The 17,045-nt window shown below is 40.4% G+C and overlaps 1 protein-coding gene across 1 annotated transcript; it reads right to left on the reverse strand.

Annotated features, from left to right (window-relative positions):
• Positions 1-1,764: 1,764 nt before the first annotated feature.
• Positions 1,765-12,452, reverse strand: LOC307012808 (uncharacterized protein). Its single transcript, XM_079639993.1, has 3 exons — positions 11,126-12,452; positions 10,170-10,235; positions 1,765-4,643 (listed from the first exon to the last, which is right to left on the reverse strand). Exons 2-3 carry the CDS (start codon positions 10,200-10,202, stop codon positions 3,609-3,611), a joined length of 1,068 nt encoding a protein of 355 aa, XP_079496119.1. The 5' UTR covers positions 10,203-10,235; positions 11,126-12,452; the 3' UTR covers positions 1,765-3,608.
• Between the last annotated feature and the right edge of the window lie 4,593 nt (positions 12,453-17,045).

Below are 17,045 nucleotides of genomic sequence, written 5' to 3' on the forward strand. Positions count from 1 at the left end.
TCTTATATATTTCCTCACATGTGTAGTTGTTTCTTTTCCCAAGCATACATTGAACTTGCATACACAGAAAAAATAAAAGCCAAGCTGTTTTTGACTGCTTGAAAGACTTTAATGGTATCTTTAAAAGTGTACCATATCTGTAGCGACTAAAAGTATTATATGAAAGCAAAGCTGCAATAGGCAGTTGGGTCAATCAATATTTACTTACTGGTGTAGTCGGCCATCAACTGCTCTGTGTTGTTGTTTGTATTGAAGATACGCTATTTTCAGTGTCCAAACACTGAGACAGCCTTCTCTAAAGCCTGGGTGGCTAATAATGCACCTTGGTTTCTCGTCGGTGTCTTCTATCTGGCAGAGTCCTGCACGGGTCTGATTTTCAAGACCCGCTCCCGCCCCGCACCCGTGACGTGCAGTACCGAACCCGCCCCGCTACCCGCACATATTGCCAATTAGTTCTGCAACCCGACCCGACCCGCCGGCACATGATCCGCAACCCGACCCGAACCCGCATATATATAAGCAGTGACAACGTGCAATTATTAACACACGCAGTTGCATATTTGGCTCAAAAAGCCTGGGATGTTGTTTATTTTCTCCATCTAGGATGACACCAAAAGCCTCCCAGACGTTGGATTTCGCTCTTGAGGAAGAGTTATTGAAAATGCTGTATTCTCCGCTATAGAGAGCTTCACCTCAGCCATTCAGAATGTGGTGCGCTCAGCAGCAGATAGATGCACTGCAGAGGTTATGATTATGCTCGGTACCGCGGAGGAGAGGTCTGAGGATTTAAACATTAAACTCAATTATTATTGTTTAAATATATTTATTATGCAACACCCGCAACCGGACCCGCATCATCTTTGTTTTACCCAGAAGCGAACCCGGAAAAAAGCGTTTGAAAAAATACCACCCGCAAATCACCTTTTTTGCGGGTCACCCGTCGGGTACCCGCGGATACCCGACCCGATGCAGGACTCTGCTATCTGGTCAGTAGGTTGCAAACTGTCTATTTGTTCCATCACCTGCCAGATCTCTCTGCAGCATACACATTCATCTGCAGTGGGCATGCTTTCACAGCATTGACATGTACACCTGAATATTGTACATAACATTAAAAAACAAAACAATATCTGCCGGACGTGTGAGGAACAGATGACAAATTAAGATCGACATTTAGTGCAGGTCAAATTAAATAAAACAGAATTTACCATTCAGTATTGCCGACTCGAGTCTCGCCGGCTGCGGAATCCGCTTCTCTTTCACAAGTTTCTGCCTCGTTGTTCGATTGCTGGGCAGGAGGCTCGTACTTATAAGGCAAGATGCCTTGAAGTGAAAGGCTAGCTGGTTGACTCTCTACTTCTGTAACTGTATCCAGATAACCCACCGAATCTGAGCTTGAATGATCGCTGTCGCTGTCTGAAGTTATCGCGTTGCTTGCCATTCGGACTGATTTGATCAAATGGCAATGTTTGCCACGTGTGACGTCACCGCTCGTTCGGGAGTGATGGGGGGCGTACTCGGCAAACTTCGGAACCAACATCGGTTTTTAACGTATATGTCATTTAATTATGACGAAACTTTAAACATTTTTATTTATTTTTATTCTGGTGATATCTAAACTACATGTTAAAAAACACCTGTGTTAGATGCATTACATGGCCTTTAATATGTAGAGCGCAACTTTATTTTTGAACACTTGGTGGCGGGCTTTAGCTGCACCGGGTGTATAAAAGGGGTCATAGGTGACAGGAGAGGAAGAGGACACAAGGCAAGGCAAGTTTATTTATATAGCAACACAAGGCAATTCAAGGTGCTTTACTAAAATGAAAGACATTCAGACAAAGGCATTTAAAAACAGTAAAAGATAATAAAAGAAACATTCAAAGAAAAAAATTCATGAATCAAAAAGTTACAGTGGAGTTTAAGATATGAATAGTTCACACAAAAGTTCCACTTTACTGACACAGGAGGAAGAGCATACCGATTCTACCAGACGGCCAGCCCAGACAGATGCTCATACTACAACTATTGACACAGTGAACTTTAACCTTGGTATGTAAAGCAATAAAACATCATTGTAAAACTGCAGGAAAAGACTGGAACTTCATATGTTTGTGTCTGCATCAGGATCACACTAAACCAGCGTTTCTCAAAGTGTGGGGCGCGCCCCACTGGTGGGGCGCAGAGATGTGATAGGGGGGTCGCGAATGGACGGGAGTTATTTTTTATTTATTTTTTTAAATCAATTTTTTTGACCTCAGGCCGGAATCGAACCTGGGTCCTCGCGGGCGTTAGTGGACTGTTACAGCCGGAGACAAATCCTGTTTGTGTCCCCCCACTTTACAAATAGGCCCATGTTTATTATAATTTTTTAACGCAAACCGTCATCGCCACGGAGGAGCACACAGCCTCTGTGAGCGAGCGAGAGAGAGCGAGACAGAGCGAGAGAGCACACATTTATCTATTTAATATAGCCTAGGTGTAAAAAATAAAGTAAGAAATCATTCCAATGTGTGCTATAGGACAGTAAAAACAAATAATAAAGTTTAAAAGGGGAGTGATTAGTAAAAATATGCCTAAGTAAAAAGAAAGAATGCTAACTACATGCCGCCGGACCCCCCTAGAGGAGGTGCGGTCCACCCCCAAATAAAGCAGGTCAAAATAATTAAATTGCGTACATTTTCTTTTAGTAAAAATTGAAAACGGGTCCCACAGACCCAAACAGCACACAAAGGTTAAAGGTAAGCATATAATAATGTTCAAATGTGCTAAATATATACAGTGCAAAAAAACTAAAAGAGTAAAAGTAGCTCACGCCTTGTTTTATTTTTTGAAAGTAGCTCTCATCCTAAAAGAGGTTGGAGACCCCTGTTATAGAACGATACATTTGAAAATTTGAAGCTTGGCCTACCATTTTATTGGAGCGATGAGGAACAGGTGGGGCTTGAAAAGGCCCACCTGTTCAAAGTGGGGAATGACAGAAAAAGTTTGAGAACCACTGACCTAAACCCTCCTGTGAAGTAATGGCAAAAAGATATAGTACACTGAAACATTTAAATGTCCATTACATTAAGTAGAATCGTACTCTATGAGTGAAACTGAACAATATAAGAAACATATCGCATTGGATTAAGGATCGTTTTCACCGGACAAACAATCGGATTACTTCACAACCGACACCGTCATCCCGGATCAGCTGGACAACATGCCAAAATCAGCTGGAGATTGTCACCACCTGCGCTCATCAAGACGGCGAAAGGAGACGCCGAAAACCAAGGCTGGGAAAGCGGCCGGGTATGTGCAGCACTAAAACTGGATTGTATATTGGATACATAAGCTTTATTGGACAATGGCTTGGATTTGCTAGAAAATAATGTCAGCTGTTTGAATCAGCGCGCTGGCGGCAAACGGACAGACAGCAAACAAAACTTAAAGGAACAGTGAACATTATGCCTGTCAATTCTGATGTTACGTCAACAGATGGCGCTGTTCGGATGGGATCTGTAATGGAAAAAAGGATCACCCAACGCATGGCCAATAGATGGGAGTTGTTTACTGTAAAAAAAAACTAAATAAGCTTAAACCAGGAACCTAAACTCATAAAACCACTATGGTTTTTCTCCTGTGTGAGAACGAAGATGTTTTTTGAGAGCATCTGATCTAGCGAAAGTTTTCCCACACTCTTCACACCAGTACGGTTTTTCTCCAGTGTGAATACGGCGATGTGTTTGGAGATGACCTGATGTAGTGAAACTTGTCCCACACTCTTCACAGCTGTAAGGTTTTTCTCCGGTATGAATACGGTGATGTGATTCTAGAACACTTAATGTCGTGAAAGTTGACCCACACTCTTCACAGCTGTAAGGTCTTTCTCCAGTGTGGATACGGCGATGTGCTTTGAGAGCATTTAATCTAGCGAAAGTTTTCCCACACTCTTCACAGCTGTAAGGTTTTTCTCCAGTGTGAACACGGCGATGTGTTTTGAGAGCATCTGATGTAGTGAAAGTTTTCCCACACTCTTCACAGCTGTAAGGTTTTTCTCCCGTGTGAATACGGTGATGTGATATGAGATGACTTGATTGTGTGAAAGTTTTCCCACACTCTTCACAGCTGTAAGGTTTTTCTCCCATGTGAATACGTTGATGTGATTGGAGAGCACCTGATTGAGTGAAAGTTTTCCCACACTCTTCACAGCTGTAAGGTTTTTCTCCAGCATGAATACGTTGATGTGATTTGAGATGAGCTGATATACGGAAAGTTTTCCCACACTCTTCACAGCTGTAAGGTTTTTCTCCGGTATGAATACGTTGATGTGATTTGAGATGACCTGATGTAGTGAAAGTTTTCCCACACTCTTTACAGCTGAACGGTTTTTCTCCCGTGTGAATACGTTGATGTATTTCGAGAGCATCTGATCTAATGAAAGCTTTCCCACACTTTTCACAGCTGTACGGTTTTTCTCCCATGTGAATACGTTTATGTGATTTGAGAGCACCTGATTGAGTGAAAGCTTTCCCACACTCTTCACAGCTGTACGGTTTTTCTCCCGTGTGAATACGCAGGTGGGTCTTTAAATCCCCAGATGTTGAAAAGGATTTGTCACATTGCTGACAGCTGTGACGTCCCTTTCTTCCTTTTGGTTTCTAGAACAGACGGACAGAGAAAGAGAGAAAGTCAATCTAAAAAGCATAAATACACAAGTTAACACAATAAAAACTCACTTAATATATACCTTGAGTTAACAAAATACTACTTATCAATTGTTTGTGTTTATTATATTTGTATGATATTTGATACAGTAATATTCTAACCAAAGTATATACCAGAGGTGGGGGACTCGAGTCACGTGACTTGGCTCGCATAGCATATTTTTTTACTTGAGACTTGCTTGACTAACATTGATAAAAGACTCGACTTGACTTTGACTTGGTGACTTGACTTTGACCATCTGGCCCCCCCCCTACCTCACTGACCTCCTCATCCTCTACCAACCACCCCAGTCCCTCAGATCCACCTCAGCCGGTTTGCTCTCAATCCCCAAGGCCAAACTCCGGAGCTTCGGGGACAGAGCCTTCTCTGTGGCAGCCCCGAAGCTCTGGAACTCCCTCCCCCAAGACCTCCGTGAGTCTGATTCCCTCACCCTGTTCCAGTCCCGTCTCAAAACCCACCTCTTCAACTCTGCTTATCCTTAAACCCGCCCCTCCCCCCTCTGAACCAACATCCTCCTGACTGCTTTTCTGTTTTTGTTTTTGTTTGTGTTTGTGTTTTTGTTCTTGTTTTGTTTGTCGACCTGACTCATAATGTAAAGCGTCTTTGGGTCTAGAAAAGCGCTATATAAATCCCATTTATTATTATTATTATTATTATTCATGACTTGAGACTTGACATAGGCTTGAGAGAGATTTTTTTAAATAAAAATATTTGCATTTGTTTTTGAATTGTACGAAGCCCCTAGAGGGCAATGAAAGAAAAAAAAAGAGAGAGAAAGTATCTCGTTGGCAGGAGAAAGTAAGAAGTGGAGCGCACAGGAGACAGCCGTTTCATTGCAGACTGTTATGTTTATGTGGGGAAATACATACAAACTCGGACTTCATTTTAGGGACATTTCGGCCAGGGGTGTAGAGTTATTTGTTCAAGCACCGGATCGGCAAAACAGGAGAGTCTGTGAACCAGTCTGCCTTGACCTATCATGTCTGTGACTCACAGTATCTGCTGCCCACAGCTGTTTTATAGAAGAAGAACCTCCTTCACTTCATGAAATCTCTGCAGCACCAGGAGGCAGTAACGTGTAACTCAGCAGAATCTGAGAAGAGCAGCACCAGCTACAAAGAGCTGACAGACACACCACCACCCCCCACCCCCTATTACCTGTTTTATGATTTCAGAGCCCCACTCTCCATTGTTGTTAATGTTGAAAATAATATTAGAATTAGAAGAAATAACGGAAATAGGAGAGAAATGGAGCTGTGGTGTGAGGAGAACCAGTGGAGAACTGGGCAGCTATCTTGGTGAGTGACCGGCGTTAGCTACAGAATGTTAGCTAGCGTCACATCACAACATTGTAAGCTATCATATATCAGGCTATAACTAAAGTAGCATTGATAATATAGTAACGTTACTGGCAGGACTGTTGATACTGATCCATAACAGAAACTAATGGGAGGGGGGGGGGGGAGAGAGAAGTAATACGGTTTCCTGATAAAGCTGTGGAGAGTATGTGCTGCAGGGAGGTGGATGCACAACGCACCCAGGAACGAACACTAGCTCCGGTCCTTTTTACTGTGGAGTCGGTGTCCTGACAGGCTGGTATTTGTGCAACCTGCACAAACACAATACTGCACCATGATTACAAATGGTGAAATACAATGTAAAACTACCGAAAAATACCAGCTCCTTAAACACAACCGCTCTACTCAACGCAACTCTACTATACCCGCGGTCAGAGAGCGGAGATGTGTCCCCTGCATGATGTAATATGACGCGTTTGACGTATGACCTTAAAAAAAAGCCGTTTTTCAGAGCAGAGCTCAAAATTGCTCCTTTCCCTCTGAATTCCTGCCCTTATGTCTCGTAAAACATATCAAATCCTGCATTCACTTTTTTAATTGTAATTTTCAAGCAAGTTTAAGCATAAATGTAGAAAGAAAAAAAACCTGCAAGATGCTCTTTAAAGGAACCCCCCCCCCCCCCCCCCCCATTTAAAAACAGTTCTTGTTGAGAAAAACAACCATATCTGCCTTCTCAGGCATACCGGGAAGAAATGTTTGAACATTTTAAAGTAAAATGCTTCAATCTGGTGCACTTTAAGCCGAATTACTAGAGACTATATCTAGGGGGTACAACTCTAAACACCCATATGAAAAAGATCGGTTTACATTTGAATAATTAAATAAGTATGTATGTGTACATAACCAATAACCTACCATAGCCAATAACAAATACATGTAACGTATTTTATTTTTGTTGTTCATTCATATCTTACTATTTTATTTATGCATATTTTTTTATCTCTCCAGTTTAAAACGATATGTCTGGTTTACTGTCCTATAGTATACATTGGAATGATTTCAAACCTGTTTTATCCCAATAATTATAAAGGAGTGCCTTGGAAATATATGTTTACTAGTGGTGCAAAACTCTACATCAGAATGTCCTGATTTTTTCTGAGTGACTAGGTGGGGTGTCCTGCTATCACCCTGGAGTGAGATGAGTCTTTGATACTGGACAGTTTTTGTTTTATTCTCATCTAAAAACAGGGATGATAGCTCATATGAGACTTCAAAGGTCTTTTATTTTGAAACTCTACCTCAGAATGTCCTTATTTTTTCTGAGTGACTAGATGGGGTGTCCTGCTATCACCCTTGAGTGAGATGGATCTTTGATACTGGACAGTTTTTGTTTTATTCTCATCTAAAAACAGGGATGATAGCTCATACAATAGAGATTTCAAAGGTCTTATTTTGAAACTCTACATCAGAATGTCCTGATTTTTTCTGAGTGACTAGGTGGGGTGTCCTGCTATCACCCTGGAGTGAGGTGAGTAGGGATGGGTACCGAGAACCGGTACTACGTCATTACCGGTACCTGATTGGACGGTATCGGTATACCGTTAAGCCGCTGGACAAACGGTGCTGCTATCGGTATATCTGTTACGTCTACTTCCTTAGTTTAACTTTAAACCATTCTGGTTGGTTGGGAACCCTCATCCCATGTGATGTATCCGGTTTGAGACCCCTCTGATTGGCCTGAATCTATTATTATTATTTAAATATACTGGGACCCCAGCAAGGCAGCGTCTCCTGAAAAGATTTCAGGAGACTTTTGCTTCATTTACATTATTTTAGTGGTTTGAGTAAGAGTACTTTTTAGAAATTCTAACAATGTATTTTTGAAAATGTATGAAACTAAAAAAAGTCTCCATACCTGTTAAATAACAAACTAACTTTCTACGAATAAATTCAAGATGTTTTTTAAGATAGACTATATACATGTTCTGAAGCCACTGTGGCCTCACGATGCTTCCGACACAACATTCAATAGCTTTAGCCAACGAGCTGCTGGGTCAGGTGAGGCTGCAGCAGCTCTGTGCCCTGATGTGAGCTACATCATCTGTCTTTTGGAGTATGTGCTGTTCTAAGGCTCTGTGCCTGTTAGCATGTTAGCCTAGCTCCTGCTGGGTGACAGACCGTGCAGTTTGTGATGGACTCTTACCGCTGATGCACTGGCAGAAAGAACTTAATTGCGAGGCCTGGTCTCCTGTAAAGCAGGAGCAGCCTACCAACAAGGGCAGGGAGTTGCATTACAATCATAAAGCAGAACAACAAAAACAGTTAGCCAAAAGCAAAGCATGAGCAGAACACTGAGAACACGCTGTGGTGTCTCTTAGCAACGCGATGCAAATTATTTATGAATGGATCATTTATGAATTGCTGTTAAAGCATTTACAGTTAGAATGCTTTAGTAAGTCTTGCTTTAACTTTAATAAAAAGGATAATAAGTTAATTTTAAGCAGATTCAGTGTCAGGGAAAAATAGGATCCAAATGCAGTAAAAGGACTAAAAGGTCAGGTAACAAAAAGCGAGCTTTTTAAAAAGCACTAAAATCTTCCTTTTTTGTATTTTCACAAATAGAATAATGGTTTCACAAATCTGAAACTGTGTTATAAAGAATCTTTAGACTCTGTGGGATAATCCAGTTCTGATTTGATGAGTCTAGGGATAGTGGTTTTAGATCAGGACCTGGTCTAATGTGGTCTAGATGTAATAAAAGCAGCAACATCTCCCTTTTTTTTATTTTCACAAATAGAATTAAGGTTTCACAAATCTAAAACTGTGTTATAAATAATCTTTAGACTCTCTGGGATAATCCAGTCCAAATAAATCGGCTATGCAGCGATTTAAGAGGTTCAAACACGGAGGATTGTTCGCTCAGCGCTGTAAATTAAAATGTCCCTTAACTTCCGAATCGGATGCTCTGAATCGGAAGCCAACTTCAGCGTCGTCATGTATATAGCAAAGGTTTAGCAAAATATTAGAAGTGAGGCTACTAGACTAACGTTAGGTCTACTGTAATAGCCTCACTGTTAATATTTTGCTAAACATTAGCTAGCACTAGTGTTTTGCAGTTGCTAGCAGCTTATTGGGATGTTATGCTAGATAGGCATTGTTTTGATATAATAAATTAAGCATTATTGTTAGTTAAGCATGTCAGCCTGCAGCCCACTTTTAACTCTCTGTCTCTCTCAAACTCAATGCAGATGGCTGCACTAAAGAAAAGGGCACAGAGAGGAAACCAGTTGTAAGATGTTTAAAAGTTCATTAAACATAATATATGCTTAAATGCATTTCAAAGAAGTTGTGTTGGAGTTTGTGTTATTCTACATGTTGACACCAAGATTTTCTGATTTACTGCAAATGTATATTGGTTCCAAATATCGGTCTCCTTGATCACTAATAATCGGTATCGGCCTTGAAAAAGCCATATCGGTCGATCCCTATAACAGTGATAGGCATTTGTGAGGTGCAGCAACATTAACATGAACCTTTCTGTAGGTCGCTTGTTAGCAGACCCTCCACGTGATAGCAGAGCGAACATGTTCAGCAAGCGAGGGATCATTGTCTACTAGTAAATCGATTGCAAATGGCGTCGTGCTCGCGGACGGATACAAACAAAACAATAATGAATGGGTCGCGAAATATACTTTGGTGGCCGTTAAACCTGGGCGGCCCAAGTAAAGTCTATGTGTGGGAATCCCTGGACTTGAATTTTGAATTGAGCCGTCCCTTAGATACCATCTCTTTACGTATTAGCGATGGGAATTCCGGCTCTTTTTAGTGAGTCGGATCATTTGGCTCGGCTCACTAAGAAGAGCCAGCTCTTTCAGCTCCCAAGCGGCTCTTCATTTTACCGACCCCCAAGGCTCGCCGGCAGTAGGCTTTCCTTCACAGGAACACGCTTTGCTGGACGTGAAAAGAATCCTACCAGACTGCTTTGCCCCTCCAACAGCGGGATGTCCTTGTCCGTCATTTCAAGCGATAAAAACTCTTTTGGACGCCCTTGGCTCGAGTTCAGGGCGTTCCGAGCTGAATAAGGGCGTCAAATGACGGCAAGACACCCACCTGGCGGAAACGCTGGAATTAGGAATATATTGTGATGAAGTGCACACTGACCTGAGCTCCAGGGGTCTCTTTGTTCTTCTCCATGCTGCTCTCAGTTCTCCTTCTCCGGCTGGGTCTCTGAAATAAATCAACACAACTACAGCTGACACAAAACAAGACAACTCAATACAACCGACAGACACAACAAAACTAATCTACAGCTACTTCGTAGGTTCATAGCAGAGGTGAGAAGTAACTAAGTACATTTACTCAAGAAGTGTACTTCAGTACTATTTAGAGGTACTTTTACTTTACTTGAGTATTTCCATGTAATGCTACTTTGTCTGCGACAATAGGAGACAGTATTAAAGCTGCTTCACTGAAGAGGAGAAACTCACAGCTCTAGGACTCAGTCAATCAGGAGGAGACTAGAAACAACAAGTCAATAAACTGAGGATTCATCCTGTAACATAAAGGAGTTACCTAACAGAAACCAGTATGCTAACGGTAATAAAGAAGAGTTACCATGCTAAAACAATATGCTGAAGGTAGAAAGGGAGCGTTTACTCAAACTAAACGATATGCATATAACTTATGAGTATACTGTGGGATAAATAATGTTAGAGAAAGTAATTATTAAGGTATTTCCTCCACATGAATGAGAATAAAACAGGCACACCTGGGGCTGCGTTCATGAAGCTAGTCGATAGCTTTTAGACTTTAGCTGTTAGCCGATAGCTTTTAGGTTGTAGCTCTTAAACTGTAGCTGTTAAACTGTAGCTGTTAAACTGTAGCTGTTAGACGATAGTTTTTAGACTTTAGCTGTTAGCCGATGGCTTTTAGCCTTTATTTAAAGATAATTTGAGACTATTTATGGCGCGCATTTTAAAGTTTTTTTTAGTTTCTTTCTTCACAGATTGCAGCTGTTGTGTTAAATAAGATAACTTCTGATTCGTGATTAACTGTAAGCTAAGCTAACAGGTGTAAATACACTAAATGAAACTTCCGCAGATGTTTAATCCACTCACCTCTGCTGCTGCTGCTGCTGCTTCCGCTTCTTCTTCCGCTGCTTCTTCTTCCGCTTCTTCTCCTGCTTCCGGTTTTGGGCGGATTGCAAAGAACTTTAAAGGTGCATACCGCCTACCGCCACATACTGGACCCTCACTATTGCGGTAAGCGTGTTGTCACTTCCGGCTATCCTGTGTGTCTGCTCTGCTGCTGATAGCTTATATTATCTTAAACTAAATCGATCGTTTTACAAATTCTTGATCACGGCAGCTACCTGACGTTGTAATCACACGTTACTACAGCTTAAGCACTCACAACTCTCCTTCTCTTAGCGACTTTAACTCCACAGTTCCACAGTTGCTTACACTCCTTTCGGATTTGCTAACGGTACTTTAGCTTGATAGCTAGCCCTGGCTCCTTCCCCACCCTCGGGTGCTATTTCCTGCTCTACCTGTATTATGTTTGGTCACCTCCCTTCCTCCTTTACTGGTACCGATAGTCTTACACGTGTTAAATGTAGTAGTGATGGCAGTTTGACACTGAAGCTTCGAACGGAGCTTCAACCCTGGACTTCCTATTCCATAGAAGCAGTTATTCTTCTTCTTCTCTTGCTTTTGGCGGATTGCAAACAACTTAAAAGGTGCATACCGCCACCTACTGTACATGAGTATGCATCATCACATCATTCCAACTCATTAACCTATGTTCTAATTAAAATAAATAAATAAAACCATTAAATAAATAAAACAAAACAAAACAAATCTATGTTCTTTCCTGACCTAATGTTAAATTATTTTTCCTACCCCAGTTTCACTCAAGAATTTAAACAGTGCCTTTCTGGTAGCTTTTACTCCCTCTCCTTTTGTTCCCAAAACACCAACCACACTCCACTCCCTCTCTGCCTCTAAGACTTTAGCCTTTAATTGTTCTCTTTACGCTTTATAGATGTCACAATGTAACAATATATGTTCTACATCTTCTTTTACTGCACAGTTCCCACACTTGTTACTGTCACTTTTCCCCATGATATACAGCGTACTACTCAAAGCCGTGTGATTTATTCGGAGTCTAGCCATCATGATTTCCTCCCTTCTGTTTCTTTCTTTATGAATATTAATTGTAATTGTATTTTGTACTTTGTGATAGTCCTTGCCTTTCTGGTCTTTCTCCCACCTTTTCTGCCAGATCTCCATCCCTTTCTTCTTAATGACTGCTTTTCCTTCTCCTTTACCAAGTTGAACTGGTAGTGTTATTTGCTTTTGTAGTGCAGTTTTTGCTAATCTATCAGCACACTCGTTCCCTTTCACCCCCTCATGTGCAGGCACCCAGCAGAACTGCAGATCTATGCCGCTTCTATGCAGTCTTAACAGTCTATGATTCAGTCCTATGAGAATGTCTTCTCTAGTAGTTGTTGTTGATTGTATGCTTTGTAATATGGACAATGAATCTGTACATATAACCACCCTATCTGGTCTGACCTCTTCAACCCACTACAATCCTATTATTACAGCAAGCATTTCTGCTGTATACACTGATAATTGATCAGATGTTCTTTTTAAAATAGATATTTTAAAGTCTGGGATGTATATGCCAACTCCAACACGCTCTTCCTTGTTCTTAGAGCCATCTGTATACATTTGTAGGTAATTGTATTACTTTTCGTTCAGATACATACTTGTTTTAATTCCCACTTCATTTATTTGCCACTCTTTTTTCCTTTCTACAATACTCATATCTATTTTAGCTTCTGGGAACAGCCATGGGGGAACACTGCTAAATGGGGTTGCTTTGGCAAACGTGATATTCTCCACTCCATATGCCCTCGTTCTTTCCTTACTCTTCCAGCCAAACCCACGTCCCTGGAATTTTGCATATTCCCAGAAATCCTGTAATATTCTGTTTGGAATATTTTCCTCTCCACTTCCTTGTAGTCTGACCCAGTATGACAGAGCAAGTCTCTCTCTTCTGATCTCCAGAGGTGTCTCTCCTGCTTCTATCAGAACTGCATTGATAGGGGATGACTTTATTGCTCCAATACACAGCCGCAATGCTTTATATTGTATTCTATCCATTTAAAAGCGATGTTTTTGCTGCTGCTCCATATACTATACAACCATAGTCTATTCTGGACCTCATAATTGATCTGTAAATGTCTATTAATGCTTGTTTATCTGCGTCCCAGTTGCATCCAGCTACAGCTCGCAATAACTGTAATACTTTTTTGCATTTTGTTTCCACTTGATTAATATGCATTTTCCATGTGTATTTGCTATCAAACCACAGTCCTAGGTATTTGAACTCATTCACCTTTGTCATTGGACGATCATATAGTGTTAGCTGTTGGCCATCGATCTTGCGTTTGTTTGTAAATACCATGTAACATGACTTGCTTTCTGACATTTTGAATACCCAATTATATGACCACCTCTCCACTTTTTTAATCGCTCTACCTATATTCTCCATTACGTATGGGGCATGTCTTCCCCTCATCCAAATAGCCCCATCATCTGCGTACAGAGCCGATTGTATGCATGTGTCTAAGCATGTAAATATATCATTAATCATGATGTTAAATAATATTGGACTGACTGCACTCCCTTGGGAATACCATTTTCTATTTCAAAATAATTGGAAATATCTGCTCCAACCTTTACTCTAAATGTCCTGTCTGTTAAAAGGGCCCTTACCCAATTGTACATTCTCCCTCCAATACCCATTCTACCCAATTTGATCAGTAACCCATCCCTCCGCATAGAGTCATACGCCTTTTCAATGTCAAAGTACACTATTGCCATTATCTCTTTCATTTTCAATGTTTTTTCCACATCGTTACTCACTCTTACTAGCGCATCTATTGTGGAACGCCCTTTACGAAATCCGCTCTGAAAACTACTCAGCAGCCCTTTCTGTTCCAGTACATGTGAGAGCCTACGGACAACGATCTTTTCCATCCATTTACATAGGTGTGATGTAAGAGCTATTGGTCTGTAGTTACTAGGGTTAGCTGTATCTTTCCCTGGCTTATTGAATGGTAGCACGATTGCTGTTTTCCACACACTTGGCATATCTCCTTCTCTCCAGATTTTATTGAAAAGACTCAACACCATTTTCATAATTTCCATAGGTAATTGTCTAAACATAGCATAGCATAGCTGGTCTTGTCCTGGGGCTGTATATCCTGTACCTTGTAAGGCTATTTTGAGTTCTGACATTGTAAATTCCACATCAAGAGCCGACCTATTATCCTGTCTCTTCTCCTTCACGTTTTCATTCTCTGCTGGTAACTGCTGTTTTTGCTGCCTATGCATATCACTGAGATGCTCCCCACTATGTACTGCTGCAAATGTCCTTCCTAACATATCTGCCTTCTCTTTATCTGTCAATGCCAGCCTCTCGCCATCCACCAAGGCTGGAATTTTAATGGATTTCCTTTTCCCACTCATCCGCTTAAACATGGACCAGACATCACCTAATGTTACTCCTCTGCCAATGGTAGAACAAAATTCTCTCCATGTTCTCTTTTGTATATTTAATTGTCCTTCGAGCAGATGCCCTTTTCCTTTGAAACTCTATAACATTATTTTGCGTCATGTTTTTCTTTAATTCTCTAAATGCATTATTTCGCTCTTCAATAGCCCTGCTGCATTCCTCATTCCTTTATTTTGGTCGGGAGAATAGTTTCCTTTAAGCTTGCTTGCTGTGTTCTAACACAATAATGTATATGGACATGCATCACAAACATTTTCTATTTCTTTATTTTCAATGTATTTGTTCATTCTCCTGGGGCTGCATGATGGAAAAACCAAAAGCTCATCTGGATGTGTGGTGGTTGTTAATATTGTTTTAATTTTTGAGAAAAATACATGAATGTTGTTCAAAGAAATGTGTTTGTCTTTATTGACTATTTGTTTTAAAATGTTGTGATAAATGCTGTAGATATAAGAGATTAGGATGGATCCTGTAGAAGAATGTACGACATGCCTCTATTCACATGAAATAAATAATCTTATGTACCCCTTGAGCACTAGGTAGATTAAACAGAAAACTATAGCATGTAGTTTAAACAAAACATTCATGTTGCTTTAAGAGGTACAAATGAAATATAGTGAGTATATTAAAAGCCTAAAATGAACATTAAAAGTCATGTTGGTTAAACATAGGGTAAATGAATATACCTAATATTAAAGGAAATATTCACATTAACATAACAATTTCATGTTTCCTTGACATGACATAGTTGTGTGTCTTTAACATAATGGAATAGTTTTGAGTACACATGTTTTTAATGTGTGCAACCGGTTTCCATATTAAAATCATGTTAATCCAACGGCCTTTTTTTTTCAATGTGGAGAGAAACTTTTTTTAGCTTTTGCAATCTTTATTTAATTATTTATAGAGCACGTTTAAAACGTTTTAGACCATTTACATACACAAAAACCTATAGAACACTACAGGAAAGGGTCAACTCCAGTAAGCACAAGAGGGCCCCTTTAAATAAATGTGTCTGTTTGTGATTGAGAGACAGACTGATTGCAGATGTGTTTGATGGGTTGAGTCTTATTTACGGAAGATAGAGGCAGGCTTCTTCTCACAAATCCACTTGTGTTGTTCTTGACAGCTGACCAGGAACCAGTTCTTCAAATATGACGGGTCATAGTCCACATATGCACAGTAAATGTTACTCGCAACATTCGGTATAACCTTCCAGTTTCTATGAAACAACACAAAATACAGATTGGCGGATTTGGTTAGGGTGGAAAAGCAAGGCACTTCTGGATTGACTGTGTTTGTTTGACATACACATGTAAGCCGGTGTAAGCCATGTAATAGACTGATGAGTTTTCAAAGTTGTACCCTTTCTTTATCTTTACAGTATGCAATGAGCATTTGGTGATTTTTAAGGATAATGTTTGGATAAAACCTTGGGTGGATTTGGTTGATTTATTTTGAAGCTGCTCAGATTTACCAGTTGTTTCAATCAAAGTTAGTTGCTAAATGTCAATGTGTAATAAAGCCCAAAATGTAATATGTCAATGTCAGATCTTCGCCTTAAATAAGGATCATTGTTCAAGTTTATAAAGATGTAAAAAGCCTTACCCATAACACCAGCTGATTGAATCCACCGTTTTCCACTCCCAGCTGTTGGTTTGCCTATTCGGGTTAGCACTCAGGCCCATCCACAGTTTGGCAACACCTCCAAATCCACGGACAACTTTCTGTTTGGAAGGAAGTTAATTTAAAATACTTTATCAACTTTGGTTGGTGAGGCTAACCATAAACGAATTGGCTGCAGGACAATTTCAGAATATCAGGATTTATATAAGAAATATAACAAATACCTCTTCTGCTTCAGTATTCAAAACCACCAAATGAGATCCTTTGCTCTCACAGTCTTCTTTTGCGTGCTGCCACGTATTCTCACTAGAGGAAAGCTGGTAACAGGAGGACTTGTGGCTCTGCCATCCACTGGGACAACATGGGATGTTCTGTTCTGCTCAGGAACAAACACAGGACACATCGGGACAAGATGTGACGGGAGAGACAAGTCAGAGAAGGGCAAGATGGGGCAGAGAACAAGGCATAAGAAGACAACACAGGACAGAAGAAAAAGAAGGGCAGGGGAGGACAGAACCAGACAGAGGACACATTTGATGATTGCAATAAAATAAGTCACAAAGTCTTGAAACATTTTCTAAACAGATTTACATGTTTAGATATATATAAATCAATACAGGTTCAACCCTTGTGTAGTTTTCATATATTTGTTATTCAGCTAGTGTTCTTGGGTCTGATGGACCCGCTGCCTTTTTGGATTTCAATTCAACACAATCAAACTATTTTATGTTGAAATACTCAACAGATGTTTACTTCATCCCAATTACAAGCAATATAAACAGCATATGGTTAATATTTGCCAATTTACATTTGTTAGATCACATT

The sequence above is a fragment of the Notothenia rossii genome, assembly GCF_949606895.1.
Source record: "Notothenia rossii genome assembly, chromosome: 7".
Taxonomy (NCBI): Eukaryota; Metazoa; Chordata; class Actinopteri; order Perciformes; family Nototheniidae; genus Notothenia; species Notothenia rossii.

Bases quoted from the DNA above. Each gene is read 5' to 3' on its own strand.
- LOC307012808 (XM_079639993.1), bottom strand. From the start codon at position 10,202: ATGGAGAAGAACAAAGAGACCCCTGGAGCTCAG. The intron at 4,644-10,169 runs GTCAGTGTGCAC...CGTCTGTTCTAG, and splicing joins AAGAGACCCCTGGAGCTCAG to AAACCAAAAGGAAGAAAGGG.